At 33.5% G+C, this 21,354-nt stretch overlaps 1 protein-coding gene across 7 annotated transcripts in view; it reads right to left on the reverse strand.

Annotated features, from left to right (window-relative positions):
• LOC108689543 (uncharacterized protein CG43867) overlaps window positions 1–21,354 on the reverse strand; it is a 76,407-nt gene that overhangs the window by 1,862 nt on the left and 53,191 nt on the right. For 3 of the 7 annotated variants that reach the window (XM_018196340.1, XM_018196341.1, XM_018196346.1), the window contains 14 exons: window positions 17,515–17,577; window positions 10,005–10,172; window positions 9,389–9,574; window positions 8,961–9,172; window positions 8,260–8,494; window positions 7,927–8,101; window positions 7,516–7,752; window positions 6,806–7,097; window positions 6,329–6,602; window positions 5,652–6,041; window positions 5,019–5,192; window positions 2,364–2,656; window positions 569–902; window positions 73–312 (listed from right to left, as the gene is read on the reverse strand). In XM_018196340.1, coding sequence (XP_018051829.1) covers window positions 73–312; window positions 569–902; window positions 2,364–2,656; window positions 5,019–5,192; window positions 5,652–6,041; window positions 6,329–6,602; window positions 6,806–7,097; window positions 7,516–7,752; window positions 7,927–8,101; window positions 8,260–8,494; window positions 8,961–9,172; window positions 9,389–9,574; window positions 10,005–10,172; window positions 17,515–17,577 — 3,273 coding nt within the window. Of the gene's footprint in view, window positions 1–72; window positions 313–568; window positions 903–2,363; window positions 2,657–4,973; window positions 5,193–5,651; window positions 6,042–6,328; window positions 6,603–6,805; window positions 7,098–7,515; window positions 7,753–7,926; window positions 8,102–8,259; window positions 8,495–8,960; window positions 9,173–9,388; window positions 9,575–10,004; window positions 10,173–17,514; window positions 17,578–21,354 lie in introns of all 7 variants that reach the window. The other 4 variants (XM_018196342.1, XM_018196345.1, XM_018196343.1 and 1 more) reach the window with 4 other exon arrangements.

The raw sequence follows: 21,354 nt of genomic DNA on the forward strand, positions 1-21,354 counted from the left end.
AATACATGTCTACAAAATTATTATTTAAATATATTTAAAAAGCATGAAAAATCTAATTAATATAAATTATACCTGTGCCATCAACGATGCTAGTTCAAAAGCGAGTTCACGATTTAGCGGAAATTTTCCTTGCACAACTTGTTGATTCACTTGGTAACACAGTAAAAGCCTCTCTTTATCTGTTTCCATTTTAGCAGCTTGCCGCCAGTAACAACGAGATTTATATGTCAATTGTATCACTCTAGTATTCTCAAACTTTCCCGAACCTTTCTCTCGTAATGCTGTCTCCCACTTTGAGATAATGTCACACAGCTGAAGCATAGTTTGTATTAAGTTAAAGTTTAAATCAAATAGGATAATAAAAGTTCTTATTTTATTTAAAATTGTCAATTTTTAGATTTCGTTAGAAATACAATGTAAATTTTACCAACCCCATTAATATATATTTTATATATTTAATAAAAATTTTATTTTTTTTATATGAATAGTCCCGAGTGAATGAATTATATGAATAGTTTCGAGTGAATGAATAATTTGATGTGAAAAGATGATTTCAATTTTTACAAACCTTCGCTTCTGGATCGATAAAATGTTCCAGATCTTTTTCGATCGGGTCATCGCTGAATAGCGTAAAACCGGATTGATGAACGTCCCTACAGCCGATTTCTTGATTGAGAGTATTCAGAAATTCCTCTATCGTAGTACTGCCGTCAAAACTCACAACCTGATAGGTGCCATTCAGAAAATGAACTGGTATGGCATGCGGTAATGAATGATGGTATGGATTTTTCATAAGTATTGAAAGTACTTCCATCCTCGACGGTTTTACTTCTCTACTACCGTTTTGCAATGTTCTCTCTAAAGCTCTTTCACAGTAAGCCGCATATTTGCCGCATTCCGTTCTGATATAAACACAATGCAATGTTATGCAAGATGAATCAATAGTAACAAAAATTAGAATTGGATCTGTCATTGCAGAAAAGATGTGTTTTTTTTACTTCAATTGATTAAATTAATTAAGATAGATTCATTTATCACTAAGATAAAGATTATACTATCAAAATAGTTCAGCAATGCATATAGAAAAGTACTTTTCGAATTCTGAGAAAATCCGTAATAAAACTTTTATATTTACGGAAATGAATAACGCATAAAAAATTTATCACCCAATATCTGCAAAAAATAAACTGTAAGAAATATAATTGTTAAGATTCATAAGTCTTCCAAATTCAGTCTTATCTCTTAAAGATCTAATATTTTTATTTTTATTGAAAAAATCACGTTAAAATTTCTCGTTAAAATTCCGGAATTGAGTTAAAAATTTATTTTTACGTTTACGTTATAATATAGGAGAATATTATAAGAGAAAAGATGATAATGTTCTACTATCATATAATGAGAGTCCTACTTAAAATTCTGTTATAATTAACACCATTTTTTGCAACAATTTTTAACTTGTTTTTAAATTTGGTGCTGCTTTTCAATTAATTGTTTATCTAATACGAGGTACATATTACATTAAAGTTTTTTCGTATGATTTTCAATGTCAAGTTTAAAGTAATTATAAAATTGGTGTAAATAACAAATGTGTTTTATTTATCCTAAATTAATTCTTAAGATGCTGTTCTTTTATTATAAGAAGATTAGGTAAATTTGAAAAACTATAACTTCGCTAAGACTAATTAAATTTTATCAATGTTTTTATGATTTTTAATAAGTAAATCCTGAGATTTTTAACAAAAAATATTGCAATTGTTTTTCATTAAAAATTTTTGTGGAATCATTTTAAAACGAATGATGATTTTAAGAAGTTCTTAAAAATATCTGCAGAGAAGTGCTCATGGTAAATAGCAGAACAGGATCAATGCAAAAGTATTATTAAAGAAATTTCTGTCTGATCTTAATGCATTCAAATTTTTTTATAAATTCATTATTTGGATTTCATGGGAAGTGTAAATAGACCTAAAAGAGAGGTCTAGATTCTATAAAAATATACAGATTGCCCACTTTTTATCATTACACTTTGATAGTCATATCATAGTATTGTATTTCTTTTCATTTACATAATTTTTCTTATTTTGTGAACTTTCTTAATTATTTCAAGTGTATTTAAAGTGAATTTAAATTAATAAATTACTGTTTTCAATATCATCTACTTAAATACAATTAAAAGATAAAAAAATTACAAAAAAGAGCCCATATTAACATCTTTTCCTCTTAGAATAATCAGAGTGCAAATATTAGAAACAATTTTTTTTCTTATAAGAGATTTTTCTTTCTATTTCCTCGTAAAATAATCCGAGAGCTTTTTTTTCACGTTTCTCTCTACAATGATCGATCCATTTTCCGATCGACTCACTCACTTGCTGTCGGCATTTCTCTGCAGATGCAGTTTCAGGTACCATAGTAGCCGATTATTTTTGGGCAGGAAGAGGGAAACGGCGAGCGCCAAGAGCTGCCATCCCTGAATAAGCACATACTGCGCGGGATTAGTTTTGCAGTCCAAGATAGTGGAAGTCGAGTGGCCCTGCGTGAGCGGAGGACTGTGAGAAGTCGAGGCCGTTGATTGCGCGTCCGCATTTTCACCGCTGCCATTTGCCGCGGGACTTTGCGTATCGCAGGTGAAGAGCGATTGCGTGGCGCAGAGAAGGAGCTGCTGCAATGGTATGCTGGCATACTACTATGTCCCGGCATATATCTCAGCCAATCCTAGTATACTACTTTTCGTCAAAGGGTAAACGCGACACATTTTACACGAGTGATGAAACATCTTGATATTTATGCCATTTCATTCACCTTTTCAGCTTTTTATTTTTATTATTTTAATTTATTATTTTGTAGATGGATATTCATTCTCCATGTGTATGCATAGATACTATTTCAATCGTGAATATGTACATTTTGCAAAAAAATAGTGAGTTAAAAGAATGGAGGATTAATTCTGCCAAATCAAATTTCTATTCTTCAAGAAAAAGTGAGAATTAATTTAAAGATTCTTAGTTTTCTATTGCATTCTCTGTATATTCTATTCTTTTTTTCTTATCATATGTGCGTTATTTGTGTTATGCACAAGTATGATTAAATAAATAATCTCTCTAAATAAGATTTTCAGTGCAACAGTGATTTTATTTTTCTAAGAATTTGAAAAAATTTGTATGTATGTATATGTAATTTTCTCAAATTCCTAAGATCGATTTTTTTCTATTTATTTTTGTGGAATAAGATGTAACAATACAATAAAAGTGTACACAATGTAGAAAGACAATTGCTTCAATTCACTGTGGTTTTTTTTTTTTAAAGAATCACTTTTTAAAGTAAAGTAACATTGACGAATTAGTAAGAGTAAAATAAATGAAAACATAGAAAGCAAAAGAAAAAATAATCTTGAAGATCGTCCCATGATCTCGAAAATTAGAAATTTGTAAATTTGGAGAACAAATCTCAATTAATTGCCTTTAATTAACTGATTTTTTACACGACATGTAGATTTCTTTTCCTTTTAAAAATTTGCGCTACTAGAAAGTGGAATTAATTGAATTAATTGTGTTTCGGTAGTAGTTAGTAGATAAGCACGAGAAATCGAAATTTCACCGCCCAACTCTACGTGTTAATCGAATAAAAAACGCGTACTCGGTATAAATCCTTTAAAATTGCATGAAAATTAAAATGTGTCAATGAGAAAAGCTTTTAGGCCGCGTGAATCTACCGTACCAATTGTAAAGCGTTGCGTTTACGTTCGTTGACATTACATGAGACGACTGAGGCTCTTTTTCTTCACAAGTTTGTCTTGTGATGCAAAATTCGGGACAGCACTGTCCTTGTACATATTATGTCTTTTTTTTTCAATAAAGCTGAGGGAAGAAGGATAAACAGAAAAAGAGAGGAAAGGGTAGCAGAAAGGAAAAAAAAGGAAAAAGAAACAAAACAAAGAATTCAAAGTTATCTACAAGATGTCTATATATATCTTTAAAGTGATTTATTTGAACTACTTTTTAGATATTTTTACATCTTTGTGACATCTTTTGAAGATTTGTATTGTTCAGAAAAGGTGTGTATATAAGGATTATAACTTTTATTTGTTAAAATAATCTAATATATATTCCGACGATAAGAATCTAAATCTCTAAGCAGCATTCAAACAGAGAATATCCAAGTAACTATATATTGCAGCTATTATAAAAAAAGGAACTCGTGTGAAAAATTAGAAAAAAAGAATTTAAAAATGTTTCTTTCTGTGTGTGTCCTCATGTACACCAACATACCATTCTGCAAGTGTGTGTGTGTGTGACACGGAACGTATTTTGACAGATTTCTTATTCAGAAATATATTATGTTTTATATAATGTATATAGATTTGACAGATGCTATCAATAGACATCCACATAGATTACAATATTATGATAATCGTCGAAATATGTTCAGCTCACATGGCGTTAGGGTAATATGATTAGGGTATGATGTATAAATATTAAAATATATGATAAAAAGTAAATGAAACTTAACACCATCGTGATGCCTAACAGAATTATAAACGCATGCGATTGAAATAGAGTGAGAATCTAAAAGACAGCACACTTAAAGCGGCAAATTAGAATTAAATGTGTGAATGATTGTTAAAACTAAAAGTCATTGAACTTGGTCAAGTATTGTGGCAATAAGCGTCGTATTTTTGTCGCTAAGTATTATCGAGTGCTATATTTTTAGTTAAACCATTCTAAACCACTACTTAGTATCCACGCCTGGAAGGATTATTTGTAATACTTGACTAAGCATACCCAGTGTACCATTTTCCGCGTTGAAAAAAATATCGTTCGAATGATCGATATTAAAAATATGATCAATGATGTTTATGAGATACAGATGAGATCTATCAGAGATAAAAAAAAACAGACGATCGATGAGTATCATTTTAACTTCAAAAATGGTACAGGATGGTTGAATGTTGTTTTTGTTAAACAATAAGCAGGACTTACAACGCGCGCAGTACCCAGTGACACAAGTCTGGCGGCCTTTTTTACCTGTACGCCCAAACGGTGTTGGGTGTGACGACTTGTCTGCTTTACCAGTGCGCATATAAATTCAGATTGAAGTTCAGGCTGGTCTAGGCATTGTTGTAGTGCGTTTTGCGCTAGAACCACATGGTAGTCGATACCTGCTTGTTCTACTGCCACCGACATAAACAGCTGACAGGCCTGTACAATTAGACGTGTGTTAATTATTTTAGTGATACATTAAGCTTGTTCTTTTTAGCCACGCCTTGCTATATTTTTCTGCATTTAACATAAAATAAAAATATGTTTTGACATATAAATGGAAAAAGAGAATAACTGAAAAGTGTAGAAAATGTAGCTAAGAAGAACTAGATTTCATTATAATTGTTAATAATTAATTTAAAAAGATTATCTATACCAAAATTGAATTAAAACTTGTAAATTTGAAAATACCGTATTAAAATGAGACAAATACATATATCTGCATTTTGAGAATAAAAGGACAAAAAAGAAAAAATTTCTAGAAGCACTGTAAGACTTAATATATTAGAATATTGGAAATATTAGAACTGTTACTTCTATCAAGAAAAAAGTATTAAAAATTTGGCATAAATCGCAAGTAAAGCAATCGTGAAAAAATCGACGAGAGAACGTATCAACCTTAAAGAGTTTTATGGCTTCGGTTTGCAAAGTTTCAGAGGTCAAGCTTGTCAGCGGACTCGTGATGCTTTCTTTCGTGTGTAGCAGTAGGGGATGCCGCCATAGCACACAGCTGGGATCACCGTCAGTTTCCATTAATCTCTGCACCAGTTGCTCGTATTGTGTGCCTGCGCTTGGTCCACCACCCGACACCACTGTCAAGTGGTAGAGCCAATTGTCCTTGTCCTGTTTATGTGGCATCAGTAAATAAGTTGGACCCTGATGGGTCGGAAAGATGCCAATTGTTCTTTCGTGTGGGCACTCAGCGTCTCTCTCCTCGCTATCGCTATCCGAAACATGTTCCACCTCCTCCACTCGAGCATCTCTCATATTGATTTGGCCAATAGGATTCTGATGATTTAAAGAATTGATTGAATACATTTTTTTATGAGAGTATGAAATATGTACTAATGTTCAAGAAACACAATTGTTATTGAGCTATAAATAACTGACTAAATAAAAAGTGATCAGGAAATATTCTTCTAAACTTTATAAGATACTAAATTTAAAATTGCAGTTAATTATTTTAAATTTTGTTTAAATTTTTAATCATGATAATAACAAAATTTGCTAGTTATATAATCATTGTGTCTCGAAAATACATCTAACGATTTTGTTTCATGTTCATTTGTACTAACCGTATCACTGGGGCACTTAAAGTAAAGGAACATCTTGCCGATGAGCACACACCAACATTTCTTCGCGTGGCCGTTTTTCACTTTTGTTAACCAACCCTGTATCGTTGGTTTATTATCTTCCCTGCTGAGCAAGAGTTTTGTTGCGTTTCGCCTCTGCACGTTCTGCAGTACTCTTATCCAGTCTTCCATTGTGGCGATGCAGTCTGCAGTCAAGTAATAAGTTTTCTTACCTGTAGCTATTTCAAAAGTGGCAGCTCCTTCAGCTCTATTGATCCTGGAAAAAATATAAAAATATAAATATTAAACTACAGATTTAAAAAAAAATGTACTCAAATATAATGCTTTCCTGAGATATTAAAAATATCTTTAAATATTAATAATATTAATAATCTTTTATATTACAGTCTGTTCATTTGACCAATTTTTTTCTCAGTGACTTATAAATTCATCTTAAGCTAAATTCATTTTATCGCATACCTGCACACTTCATCCAAGATTATTTGGCCTTGAGGTTTCCGGTTGACATCATTTTGACTCTTCCAATATGTTAATACACCGTTTTTTAATACAAACCATCGCTTCCGCCAAGTTTTTAACTTGCCGCCTAATTTCGCCAGATGACCTGTTTTTTCCAACGATTCTTGTCTCTTTGGACTTTCGCCAGAAACGCGCATTAGAAGGCTAGGCATACTAGATTCTAGAGATGTCGAACTTAATGCATCGGGAGGTATTGCATAATCCTCGGATAAACCTGACTCAAGAGAAGTATCTGTAAATCAAATGAACTTAAAGTTGTTGGATGTCGGATATTTTATATGTGAATTTCAAAGCATTCACTTTCTCTTGATGCTTGGTTAACATTTTTATTCTTATATTATTTTTTTTCATATATTATTCATACACACATATTATTATTATTATTCACACATCACATATTATTATTTTTGTCTCTTTTCTTTTTCGATATGCAACATATTATCAAAATAATTATAATAAATTTAATTTACGTGATACATTTCTTAATCAAAATATTGCTGTATTATAATTTATTACAATATATTGATTTTTCCTTGTTTGGAAAATAGATGGAATGTTTTGAAAATAATAAAAAAATCATAAAAAATGTTTATTTAAAATTTTATCATAAAATGGACAGATAGAAAAAAAATCATATTAATTAAACTCACCACGTTTTACGCTTTTACTAGGAGATCCGCTAGAACTTCTTTTTGCGGGACTGAGGCTACTGGTTGTTTTAATACTTTTTGAGGGACTGCTTCCGCTACCGAGAGAGGAATCTGTATTGTCGGACGAGCTATTGGTAATTCTAGTATTAGTTTCAGTTTGATTCGGATGTTCTTCGCCGTCCGAACTATCATCAGAGCTATCGCCAAAAGGCATAGATCTGATTTGACTGGCACGTCCTAAAAAATATATGCTCGATAAAGATAAATATCACAAATTTAAACAACTTTACAACAAATTTATACAACTAATTATTATTTACATTAATAAATGTGATTTTTGTTATATTATTGTTGCGTATTTTCCTCTCTCATGCTAACTTCTAAAAGTTAGTTAGTATTTTTGTAATTTACCTTTGACAGTAGCGTATACTGGAACAGAAATATCGCAGTAGCCTTGAGAGTTGTGCGCTGTCAAGTTGTGTCCTGTGGCCTGAGAATGCTTTGATGAACTCGTCGTGGTGGTCATCGTGGAGGGTGCGGATTCCTCGTTTGTTGGTGGACCGATGCCAAGGCCACCATCCGCTACCTACAAATAGTTAATCGAGGTTTAGTTATTTCAGACATTAATATAGAGTAAAAAAATTAAATATTATTTCAAATTAGTTTATGCATAAACTAATTTGATAATCTTTACGGTTTTCACTTCATTTGTACACATGTTCGTACAACTAAAATTGTCATTACTTGATATATTTTCGCCTCCCAGCTAGGAAACCTATGTAACGGCGGAGTCGGCGGACGAGGACCTTGTCCGCCTCCTTGCAGCCAGTTCATACCCTCCCGACTGGGTGTATATATTTCAGCATAATCGTGCACCGCTTCCGAGCTTCCACTATCTCGACTGGCCTCCGAAACACCAGACATATTTGGCAACATCACCAGGTTCTCCACCGCTGCAGCTAACTCCTCCGACAGTAGACTAAGAGAGGATAAAAAGAAGCGGCAAGTATAAAGCACAGAATCAATTCAATTACTTTTTATGCAGAGTGTATGTATGTGCGTGGCCGCGTTTAAATTCTACACTGTTCGTTAAATTAAAAGCAAGTAAATTTAATTCAAAATTTTATAAAACATTATATTATGACGTAAATATGATAAACGTATAATTATAACAAATATGATAAATAAAACACATATAACAATAAAAGTATAATAAGAGGATGGGACGACGGATCCCCTCAGGAAGTCCCAGGACGTTACAGGGTACCACATTTCGAAAACTCGGGCGCCGCTATCACGTCGTGAGGCCTCCCAAGGAGAATCGAGATACGAGAAACGAATGCATTTAGTGTGCTCATAAAAGTAACCGAGAGAAGTGTTTAGTCTCAAAAGAATTAAAGCATTTATCACGCGCACGCGCGCGCGCGCGCGGACGAAAGTTTTACCTCGAGTCCATGTTGGTGGTCGCGATTCCTCGTTGGATGTTACCGCAAGCGGACAAATGTCTCCGATGCTTCGTGCTCGTTTGCGGTTCTGTCACAATATTTTGCACGCACTCCGGTGCCGTCTGCGGGGTACCCTCTAAGCTCTCCGATCGTCTACGATCGATACGCAAGGTGGGATCCACTTCCAAAGACAATGACGCTCTCGTCGGTACCTGCATTTATAGAATTTGTTGTTTAAGAATCTATTAGACCTATCCAAATTTCATTAATCACAATATAAATTTTTTCGCCTAATAAGTAACAGTTTAAATAATTAAAAAATAACTTCAAATAAGTATTATTTATTATAGCCTTTTTATTTAATAACTAAAAGCTAATGTTAAAAAGAGAGAAAAAAATTCTACGGACTATTTAAAAAAAAAACTTACGGGAGGTTTGAGTCCGATATTAGTTATATGATTACGTAACAATTCGAGTTGCTGGTTACACTTGTTGTTCTGTTCCCTCAGATGTTGATTTTGTTGTTCCAATTCCCTCAATTTATTAGTGACCCATTCTTTTATCCTCGCTGCTTTCGCTTCCACTTGCCTAGCGTCATGTAGTCGTAGTTGCCTCTGTGAATAATCGACGTTAACTGATTGATAAAAGGAATTCTGATCCCACCCATTCGGGTAATCATCAAATATCTCGACAGATTACAGATAATCTCATATCTTTAAAAAAACCGCGGATAACGCAAATCATGTGATCGAACAAAAAATAATATATGCATAATATTTTTTAAATAATAGATATGATCAGAAAAATTATTATAAATAGTTATTTATTTAATTAATACAATTATTAAATTTTTTTTATTGATTTATATTAAAAAGTCATTTTTCAATACCATCAATGTTGTCCAATAATTATATTATAGTTGCTAAAAAAAATTTTTGAAACTTTTATTTCGGTACGATAAATTTAATTTGTATGCCAAAGTATTACTCAAGAAAGCGCTTTTCGCTATAGTAGTTTTTTGACACAGTAAGGATTATGACTTACCTGTTCCTCGACTTGAGTTTCTAGCTTCGAAATACAGGCACAATGGACCTCCTCGATCTTGTCATTCTGCGTACCGGAGGTCGACGGCAGCGAATGCGGCGGAGAACCAACGCCGGATGTGCTGAGGCAATACTCACCCTTCACTAGCCGCTCCTCCATCATCCGTACCTGAAATGGACAGAGAGTGAACAAGCGCTCAATGCTCATGTTAATGCTGCACTTCCTGAAAACGCTGACATTCAATTCTTAACGCAACACGCAATATTATCGATACTATCTAGATTTGATTAGCGGTGAATCACCTGTTATCTCTACGAAGTCAATGAGATTTAATGTGAAATTTTTAAATTAAAATTATTTTCGCTTTTTCTTTAGTTCAAGAAAAAAATGTTCTCAAAGAGACCGTCAGTCGTTAGAAGTTGTAAGTTTAAATGTTCGAAGATTTTATTAAGCTTCAAGTTATACACGAAATTCGTTTAAAATTAAATTAAGAATATAAAAAAATTAGTATCAATTTATTTTTCTGAAACTTTTGAAGACCTGTTCATTTTCAATTTCAATCGCTAGACAGTTTACTTGATCGTTAGAATGCAACTGTTACGCAAATATATTATACAGAAATGCATTTTATATAAATAGAGATAATTTTATATAAATTACTTGATTTTAAGTAATATAAATCATATAAATAAATATTTCTAACTCCAAATATTTCATTGTTTCATTACATTTTTTTCAAATACATATAATAATTTAAATAAAAAGTTATTCAAAATCTACATATATATTTTCTTATATGTCATTAAATAATTTCCATAAGTATTTTTGATAGCAGCATGAGCATCCCCTTCGCTAACAGAATTCAACGAATCAAATAATTGGTGGAGAACTCTTGCTTGATTGTGAATCAAGGTAAGAAAATGCTTATCGGAAAATTTCATTCAACCAGAAGATATCCAAAAATCTTACTTGATAACGAATAATCGTAAAATATAGACAAACTATACTACCGAAGAGAAAATCTGATCTACAAATAATCGCCAACAACAGATGCAAAATAATTACAGAAAGTGATTAGACAGTACATAATCGTGAATCGAAAGAAACTGTACAATCATAATAATATGTTCGTTATTGAGTAATCGCCTATTCAAATCGGTTATTGAGGGAATTCGAATTCCCTCTGCAATAATTGCAAAAAATCGCGTACCGAAAACATTAAGAAAAAAGAAAAAAATCTGCGCGGGGGATTAACGACGAATAATCATGCGAGTATGGATTGCGAAAGCTCTCCATGCTCACAATCGAGCAATAACAGCGAATATGCGGATCAAATTTGCACGAGTGCATACGTCATATTGCGTTGCGTGCGTTACGTTACGTTGCATCGCGCTGGGGGAAAGAGAAAGAGAGAAAAAGAAAGAGACAGAAAGAGAGAGCTTTGTGTATGACGGGGAGAGAACCCTTCCCGCATCGTACGTACCGTACATCCGTGCGTATGGCGTTTACACACGGTGTATAACGCGACAGAGCAGCTGTCAAAAATCGATATCGCCTTAACGGCTCGACGGATATGTACGGTAAACGCCGCGAACGGGCGAAAGCGGCGAACATTCACGGCGACTAGTCAAAAGGGGACTCAAGAGAAAATCAATACAGGGAAATTCTCTCTCCCGAATGTTTTCCCGGCATGTGTCTCGTCGTCGTCGTCGTCGTCGTCGTCGTCGTCGTCGTCGTCGTCGTCGTCGTCGTCGTCGTCGTGCATGTGCTACCCTTACTTATATCGATCTTTCTCCGTCTTTATCTTTCTCTGACTCTCCCGTGACGCGTTTTCTCGCGCACGTTTTCTATCGTTGTTGCCGACTTTGCGGTCACATCGCGATCCTGATGCCTTCACCGACAAAAAGGAATCGATTTCTGCTTTGAGGAGACGATTTCAATTGCGTTTTCCACGATGTTTCTAAAATGCAGTACATTAGATTCTATCAACGTTTCGAATCGATTTTATGTTAACAAATAAATAGAATTATCGTCATGATATATTCCAATTCTTTAATCAAATTTCTTCATTTACTTAATTTACAATGACTTGATATATTTTAATTGGTATTTTTATTGTTACAATATGGATCTAATTTTATATATGGAAACTTTTTCTCGTTATGTACATATTATATCACTTGCATCGCTTAAACTTTACAAAAAGTAGATTATATCCAAAGCATATTACATAACTTAATTACCAGCCTTTTTGTGAAATACAATTATTAGATAATAAAATCAAAAATTAATTTTACTTATATTTTAAATAATATATTAAAGTAGGTAATGAAATAAAGTATAATGCAATGGAAAACTTTGATATTCGAGTGTCACGTAAATTTCATTTGAAAGTTCTCACAAAATCGGCTGCCATAAAATCTTACCTCTATTAAACGTTTCCATGATAGAAGATTTTTTAAGACTGGCTCTAATTCCTTCTCTTACTCCGGCAATTCGTCCGGAAAATATTCATCCACGTCGAGCACTCCTCCAACGAAGATTCGGTCCGTAGTGGAACGAAGCAATTTATCAAATAAGACCAGGGACAATAAGAACGAAACGGCAAATCTCGCGGATGAACGCACGTGAGGAGAACTCAGTTTCTCGTCCACTCGTCGGTGAAGATCACGCCGAACTGAAGCGAAGCGAACAAATGTACAACCCAAGTACACTAACCCAAGTAAACTACCGAGGGTTTTCTAGAGGCGGTGAGTCATGTTGGCTCATAGCCAATGAGTGAATTTGTGGATGCTACTCGTATGCATGTACTCGGGACGCGCAACCACTGTGGGGTCAAGCCGATGACCCTGAGGCAAAGCGAACTCACTCCTCGGCGACACTGTCTGGTGATGCAATGACGAATCGATCGGAAAAAAGGATTACTGAAGATGCAAAAATGAGAAGAGAGGTCAGCCTTCTAAACGATTAATAGCGAATTAATATATAAATGTTTTTTAAAAATATCGGGCGCGTTATATACAATTCCCTAATTTGCAGAAGATATATATTTGATGTAATTTCACTTAAAATATAAGACACAATGGCTACTTCCGTAAAGCCAAATTGTAGAAGGTGCAACTTGGAACTGACTCATGAATGTTCTAGTCGTTCCATTTCTCAAGACTGTCTTGAAATTTATCGATCTACTCCATTTAAGCGCAGGCTTAAAAGAAGAGGATTCGGAGGATGATGGAAACGATTCGTACTCTTAATGTAAGTTTCGGTTAAGTCGGAGTTCGGTTTTAGTATGTCTCGTACAGAGTGACTCATCTAATTTTTCATGATCCAGAATAACTAATAATTAAATAAAAATCGTTAACTATTCGTTAATCCATTCCCAGCTGGTATAAATGCTCATTTCGTTGTTTTCCGAATAATTGTTTACGAGATAAAAAGCAGTAAAAATGATAACGAAAAAGGCATACCGCTTTTTTTCTTAATACATCCCAACGCGCAATAAAACCATTAGCAAAACAATTGTGTCAGCAAAGATTTCCCCATGATTTGTATATTACAACGAAATTATTCAGACATTCGAAAGTTATATGCATACAAATTCTACGAAATTTATTGTAGTAACGTATAAATTTTTGCCGATTATTCTAGAAAGTGATCTTAATGCATGTACATATTTCATGAGAAATTTCATGGTACAACGAATCGATATTTGGCAAACAAATATATTGACCAACGTATAAAGTAATTATATTTTATATTAGATATTAGGTATTAGAGATAATATTATAAAAAGTATAAGTACATTCGCGATATGAATGTCGATCAATACTTATTTGGCAAATATCGATTCGCTGTGTGTGTGTGTGTGTGTGTGTGTGTGTGTGTGTGTGTGTGTGTGTAATTTGCCGTGAAATATACGTTCGAATATACGTACGAACACATGGATTAAATTCTAATAATAGTAGTCGGCAAAAATATTTTATGAGGGAAGAGCTGTCACAACTTAAGAATATTTTTAAATCAAAAATTGATTTCATTTTATAAAATAATAGTAATAATGTGCATTTTTAAATGTATTTTAATAAAATAAATTTACATGCCGAATTACAAATTCTCTTATTGTAATTTCCCCAAACTTAATTATAATTAACTGAATTAATTTTCAATAAACAAATTCGTTTGTTTATTGAAAATTAATTCAGTTTATTATTCATGTAGTCGCATTAAAAAAATTTTTTAAATTTGATTAATAAACAAAATGATATTTTCATGTAGAGAAAACAAAATATATCGAAATAAAAGCAAAAATATTAAAATTTCATTTTTTCGATTGATAACTATTATGTTCTAAGGATTATGTGCATTAAGACGTAACTTTTCTTTGACAAACTAGCCTTACAAAATAGGGTCTTATACTGAAAGTCGCGCAAGTTACGAGAAGAGAGAAACGAAGACAGCATCCTTGTTTTATTTAATGCACGGATGTCGGCGGGAAGTGAGGATTACTCATACACTGGATGTAAGCCAATTTTACACGAGACGCGACTCATTAAGTTGCTGTCGCAACGGTACGTCGCGTTTAAGCGCTGCTCGTTGTTCCCGTTGCGATATGTATAATCCGGCATGATTATATATAAAACTTGTCGTCTTTTGCTTCGATATTGCTTTTGAATATTAAAGTAATGAGTATTAAGATATTACTGCGCTCTTTTTCTTTCTCTTTTTACATATTATGAGATCAGAATCATAAATTAAAGATTAGAAATATAAGTAAATTGCCTATATACGAGCTTTCGCTTTATAAGACTCATATAAGCAATTTACTTATATTTAATCTAATTTTTGCAAATTTTCGCAGTTAACTTCATTGGTAAATATATTTCAATTGTTTGCGAATTATATCTTACCGCATTATAAATATATTATTTACGCACTAATAATCGCACTAATAATAAAAACAAATAACTTATATTTGACCTATTCTTGAAATCGTAAATTATTTTTACTGTAATTTGAAAAGAAATCAGAATTTGATCAAACACCTAATTTCAAATTTAATCCTTTTCGATCTGAATTGAAATGTAATTTCCAATTTGTAATTCTAAATCTGTAATATTATGATTTGATATGAGCTTTAGAAAGGAATAAAACGATAAAATATATTAAAGTCAAAGTTATCTCTCTTATATATTTAATATTATATGTTAGTACTTTTCGAAAAATCTTTACTCCGATTTTTGTACTGTGTCAAAAGTGCAATATTTTTTAAATAGATCCACACAAATATTAATGACAAATTCTTAAGAATAAATGCGGAAATCCTATTTAAAAAAAAATCTGTACTATTGAAAAATAAATTTGATAAAGTTCTCAATTTCTAAATGAAATTTCAATTAACGCAATTTTCGTTGCGACTGACGAAAAATAAATGTTATATAATTTATTAATTTATTTATTGTCAATTAAATAAGCATAGAAATCAGTTCTGCGTAATTACACCATCAAACTCTAAACTGACCGAGATTATATTGGATTATATTGGATTTAATTGGTATTCAATTATTATTGGTGTAAAAATATCATCTTTGAAATCAGCTGTATAGAGACAATCCCTTTATCAATTATCATGCGTTGCAAATGAAAATAAAAATGATTTTATGCATGCAAGATACACCGAAAGGATGGTCTTACTGAAGTATCTAATATTTTAGCTAAATACTGAAAAATAACTTTGGATTAAAGTTGAACATCAAAATAATTATGTATGCTCGAACTAGTTGCTGAAATATTAAAATTTTTTACAAGCATTACTCATCATGCTATATAATTACTTCGATAATTCAACAGAATTATTATTTTATCTATATATAATTATTTTTATATCTGTATCTAGCTGAATTTTTAAATATTTAACAGTTCTTAATTTTTAAAATTCAGCAAAATCATTCTTTCTATTATATCATTCTTTCTTATAGTGATTAAAGTTAATCAATTACATCAATTTTATAGCCGTTTCTACCAATGTAGATTAACTTTAATCTTGGTTCAATTTATTCTTCATCTTTTTCTAATTCTTAGAATTCGAATAATATGAAGAGTTAGTTGAATCAAGATTAAAATTAAATTACATTGAATAGAAACGAGAGTTAACTGAGTAAAATTTCGGTCAATCCAATACTCGACGCCGCAGAATATCTTTACTTTGTGTGCGCGAAGATGCTTCTCGCGTCGGTCGTCGCGACGTCGCAAGTCTATTGCTCACGCTGAATAAATGAACAAGAAATTTTCGTAATTCTTAATTTAGGAGAGTTCATTAAAAGATTATGCCGCGGTTTTTCAATCCTCGGACGATGGCGGCTTACATTCGTTACCTTTCATCGATGTCACCTGCTGCGGGCCATAGTTTCTCGCGCACGGGATTGACTTCGACGACCTCGATCTTCGACACTCGATCGTGGACGTCGGATCAAACAGTCCGTATAACGTTGGGGAACAGCGATTATTTCCGAGAAATTAGCACCGGGAGTAATGTCGCCACGCGATACACTATCGCGAATACACGTGGTTACGCGAGGGCGAATCTCGAGGTCATAACAAAACGACGACCTCACTGGCCAGCCGCACGGCCATCTTGCTACTCTTATCACTCTTCCCTCTTGTCCTCTCCCTCTTTCATTCCGTGCCTCTTTCGCGCTTTCACCCTTTCTCCTTCCATCTCTCTTGAGGTACCGACGGATACCGACGGACACCGACGCATCTACGGTATAATCGATATTATTTCACCCTTTCTATGGATATCGATAACGAAGCTACCCCATTTACCTATTTTCACTTTAATTAACAAGGGGATGGGAAAACTTATATTAAAAGTGCTCGTAACTCGTTTTTTATTTGTCCGATAAAATTAGAAAATCACGTTGACTTTGAAAATGAATTTTTATTAATTTAAAACGTATAAGTTTCAATATATTTTGAAAAAGTGGAGAAATCTATCTTCAGTGGGGTTGTGAAAATTGACAACTCGTCGTTGCCCCCGGTTGGTAAATCGGGTTCGCAGGGGTTCGTAGGGTGTATCGTTACGAAGGGGTGTTTCAGTGTCTGTCGGTAAAGTCAGATATACGAGGATAAGAAACGCGTGGGATCGCAGAAATGAGGTCGACTCGTCGTCGGTAAAAGATATGTCCGTGTAATGCCAATGTATGGTATAAAACAGGGTAAACTACCCCGAAAAAGAAAAGTGATAAGATGGAACCGTTCCAGAGTCCACTAGTTTCATGTATCGTTGCCAACTTCACTTAAATGAGGATGGAAATTTAACTCGCAAAGAAATCTATATAAGAATACGCACTTTTCTTATTAATTTAACATAAGACTTAAAGAACAAAATTTGTGAATAAATAGAGACGTTATAAAATAATCTTGCATTTGTCTTTTCGATATTGATGTTTCATACGTGTTGAACATGTACTATATGTATTTCCATTCTAGAGATATCAATATGTTTGCTTACCTTGTCTTCAGCTTCGTCCGCCCTGCCTTCCGCCTCTAACACCCGCTGTTCGAGCTCCGAGAGCTAAAACAAAAAGCAGAATCATTTTAGTGATACGTCACTTCACGCAAGATTGATGGCGTTTTACGAGATAGATAATCTCGACTTTTAACCGTAATTCTACCTGACTTTGTCAATGTTAATCGCTGTTTTGCAATTTCATAACACGTATATATTTCTCTCTCTCTCTCTCTCTCTCTCTTTTGCAATTACATTTACTATTACTTGTTCTGTCATTTCGGTTTCTTTGTTATTTTTTTAATACAAAGTTACTTACTTAAATTAGAAAAATTATTCGTTTTCATTTCCTCCCTCACGTTATCAAGGATGATAAGAATCTTCAATATCATGATAACGCGTAAGAAATTTGACGTTCTTGAGATCGAAGAAACTTTGAACATACAAGTAGTTCGATGTCTAATTTCGCGAGGGGAAGTTTCGTCAAACTTGGTTAAGTCCACAGACGAGACGTACTGCTGACTCGATGACAGTTTAATGGAAACGATAAAGTTAAATCAGACTTGAAGATTGGTTCGATTTATCAAAAATTAATACGCCTATAAAATGACAATTTCGAAAATCTTATCCAAAAATTGCACAATGTACCTCACACAATTCGTTTTGATTTTAGTAACAGATCTTCCGATCAATTTTAAATCAATCTTCAAGTCTAAGAATTTTCGTTAGACTTACTATAATTTGATATAAAGTTGCGTTTTTTAATTACAAAAATACAAAGTTGTCAAAAAATTATTATAGTAGATATATTAATAAAAAATGATTAATAAAAAATTAATATAACAAATTACTATATATAAGAAGTTCGCAAAGTTATTTTAAACAAAATTATCCATAACGTTATCATGATATTATTGAAAAATATTTCAAACAATCTTCAACAATTAATTTTCAAAATTTTAATATTCTCTCTTTTATACATTGTTAGAAATGCTTCCTTTACATGTAAATGAAAGCTCGTGGTTATGAACGAAATTAAAAGTAATGAATGATTTAACTGAAAATTAAGTTACAGTAGTTACTTAAATAAAATGAACGTGTAAATTTATATTAAATTTCATAAATTTTCATGAAAAATACATAAAATTTTATGTTACATGTACATAAATATACTTTTTAGTTATAAATACATTAAATTCAATATAATGTCATGAAATTAAATTCAAATTGTGTAATTTTAAAGTTAATAAAATTTAAGAACATTTCTAACAGTGCATCTCAAATGCAATTTTATCTGAAATCTCACGATTTTTGCGCTACTTATATACGAATACTCCGCTCCATATCGCCGAGGAACGAATGACCGTCAGTTTCGCTGCAATAACAAGAGCAATCAGTGAATATAAAGAATCCGTGGTTCCTCCTCGTTCAAGCGAATAAAGCAGCCGTGTAGTACGATCTCGTCTTTTTCGAGGAAGATGGATCGGCGGGAAGCGAAAGGGAGGAAGAAGAGACGTGAGCTGCAGCGCGAGGCAAGGCGAGGCGAGGAGCGGAGAGGAGAGGACCAGGATCTCATCAGGGTGAGCGCAGTTAGCAGCATCTGGCGTCGGAGGGAAAAGAAAAAGGCAAAGGGAAGAGAAGGCTTACGGAGGCCGAGAAGCGTACAAACGTTCCTCCTAATGCGGAGGGGAAGAAAATGCGCGCACTTTCTCGGCGCGTTACACACGCTCGACACGCCGCGCTCCGCGCTGCTGCCAGAGAGGGAAATCCGCAATGTAGGGCGGGATGACGAGAGAACGACTAGTACATTAGCCGCAGGGAGGGATGCACCACTGGGACCTCTCAAACTGTCATCAGTGCGTAAATTTCGCTTTTTGCGACGCCAAGATGACACCGGAAGTTATCTGACTGATCTAATCTGCGAAATTTCGCATATGCGTCCCACCTAATATCTTTCGGATATATATGGAAGTTTATTACAGTTTTTTAAGATTAAATTTGGGAAATTTGGGGAGATTATCAATATTTTAGATTGATTGCATTGAAAATCCGATAACCATATCGACACGCAATTATCATTTCTGAAATTAATTCATTTATATATGAATATATATAATATTAGGTTGTCCGGAAAGTTCGTGCCGATTTTGAAGGAAAATTGAAACGCGGAAGGTTTAAATTTTAATATACATTTATTAAATTTAAATCTTTTGCGACACGAACTTTCCGGACAACTTAATAGTTCATCTTAATATTCAGATCGTAATGGCGCTTCGTATTTAAAGTAATATATGGAAGTCTTGCTTGTATAATACTAGCTCACTTATAATTCTTAGCAATCTTTTTTTAAGGCTCCTGAGTAGTCACAAGCATCACAACCATATTGAATCATGACATCAGAAATGAGAAATGACACATTAATTTTTATTACGTGCCATTTATAAATAAAGACAATTTAGATAAAACAAAATGATGAGATTGCTTTAAAACATTTGTAAAAATGGACGAAAATTAAACTTATCCCCCCTAACAATCAATAAGTAATCGTAAAAAATGATAAAAAGCACATTAAGTGCTTTTATTTATAGCTTATTTTCACTTACACATGCCTTTTATCACTTTTTACGATTATTTACTGACTGTCAGGGGGAGCATAGTTTTCGTCCATTTTTACAAATGTTTTCAAGTGATCTCATCATTTTGTTTTGTCCAAACTGTATTTATTTATAAATGGCACGTAATAAAAAATTAACGTGTTATTTTTCGCTTCTGACAGCTGATTCAATATGGCTGTGGCGACTCAAGAGTTCCTTAAGGAATTGCGATAAAATTGTCACATATTTTTATGCCTAATGACAGCGTTAGATTTGTTGTTAGAATTCAGCCCGTTCATCATTCTTGTGTGTCCTTTGGAAACTACATAAAATTGTCGCTCATTTATGCTTTTGTGCCCAATGATAGTATTCTCGACACTGGAAAAAGTCTACATGGAAACAAAATAATAACTTAGCAAAAGTGGTTACTCATGTTCGTCGGATATTCGGGGCTTCAGAGAAAGTGTTCTTTTTGGGATAAAAAGGAAAAGAGCGAAGAGTAACTTTTTTTTCTATGGCCAGCAAAATTTCCTGTAATTTGTCCACATATAAAATATGGAGGGTAAAAGTCGCGGAACGATAACACACCCTTTCGCATTTCGATCATCGGAGGCTCACGCGCGCGCTGGATTGGCTCGTTAATATTATCGGTGCCTCGCGTGATGCGAGACATAGAGACCGGTACTTTCTTGAATTTCGCTCGCTTTGCGCGCGGAAAATTTATAGCTGGTTCCCGATGTTGTCGCGTGCGGCCGGGGAGAATCACGGAAAGTACGAAAAGGGTGCTGGGATGAGAAAAGAACGAAGGCGATCTGGTTTATTTTTCTTTTCCAGAGGCAAGAAAAAAACCCACAAAAGCGAAAATTATTTCCGGTTACGTGATTTATGTACTCCTTTCTTTCTCTCTTTCTTTCTCTCTTGACACGCTTCTGGATTATTATTATATACAGTTGCGAAGGTAGTCCCTGGACTAGGAAGTAGATAAATTAAAGCGATATAAACAGTTAGGCAATATAAATAGTTCGAAGATACGAACTCGTCTAGCTTTCAAATCCGGAAATTGGTTTTGTGATTGTTAAACTTTCCTGTTTCTTTTCACTTCTATCTCTGTTCACGTTTATCTAATCTCAAGAGAAATGTGAACCACCAAATAAATTCTTTAGTACCAAGTGAATTTTTCCACTGCATTTCGCATTTCAGGATAAAGGAACTTGAAGAATTAATCGAAACATTTCAACATTTTTTTTTA

This window comes from Atta colombica, unplaced genomic scaffold (genome assembly GCF_001594045.1).
Source record: "Atta colombica isolate Treedump-2 unplaced genomic scaffold, Acol1.0 scaffold27, whole genome shotgun sequence".
NCBI classification, from domain to species: domain Eukaryota; kingdom Metazoa; phylum Arthropoda; class Insecta; order Hymenoptera; family Formicidae; genus Atta; species Atta colombica.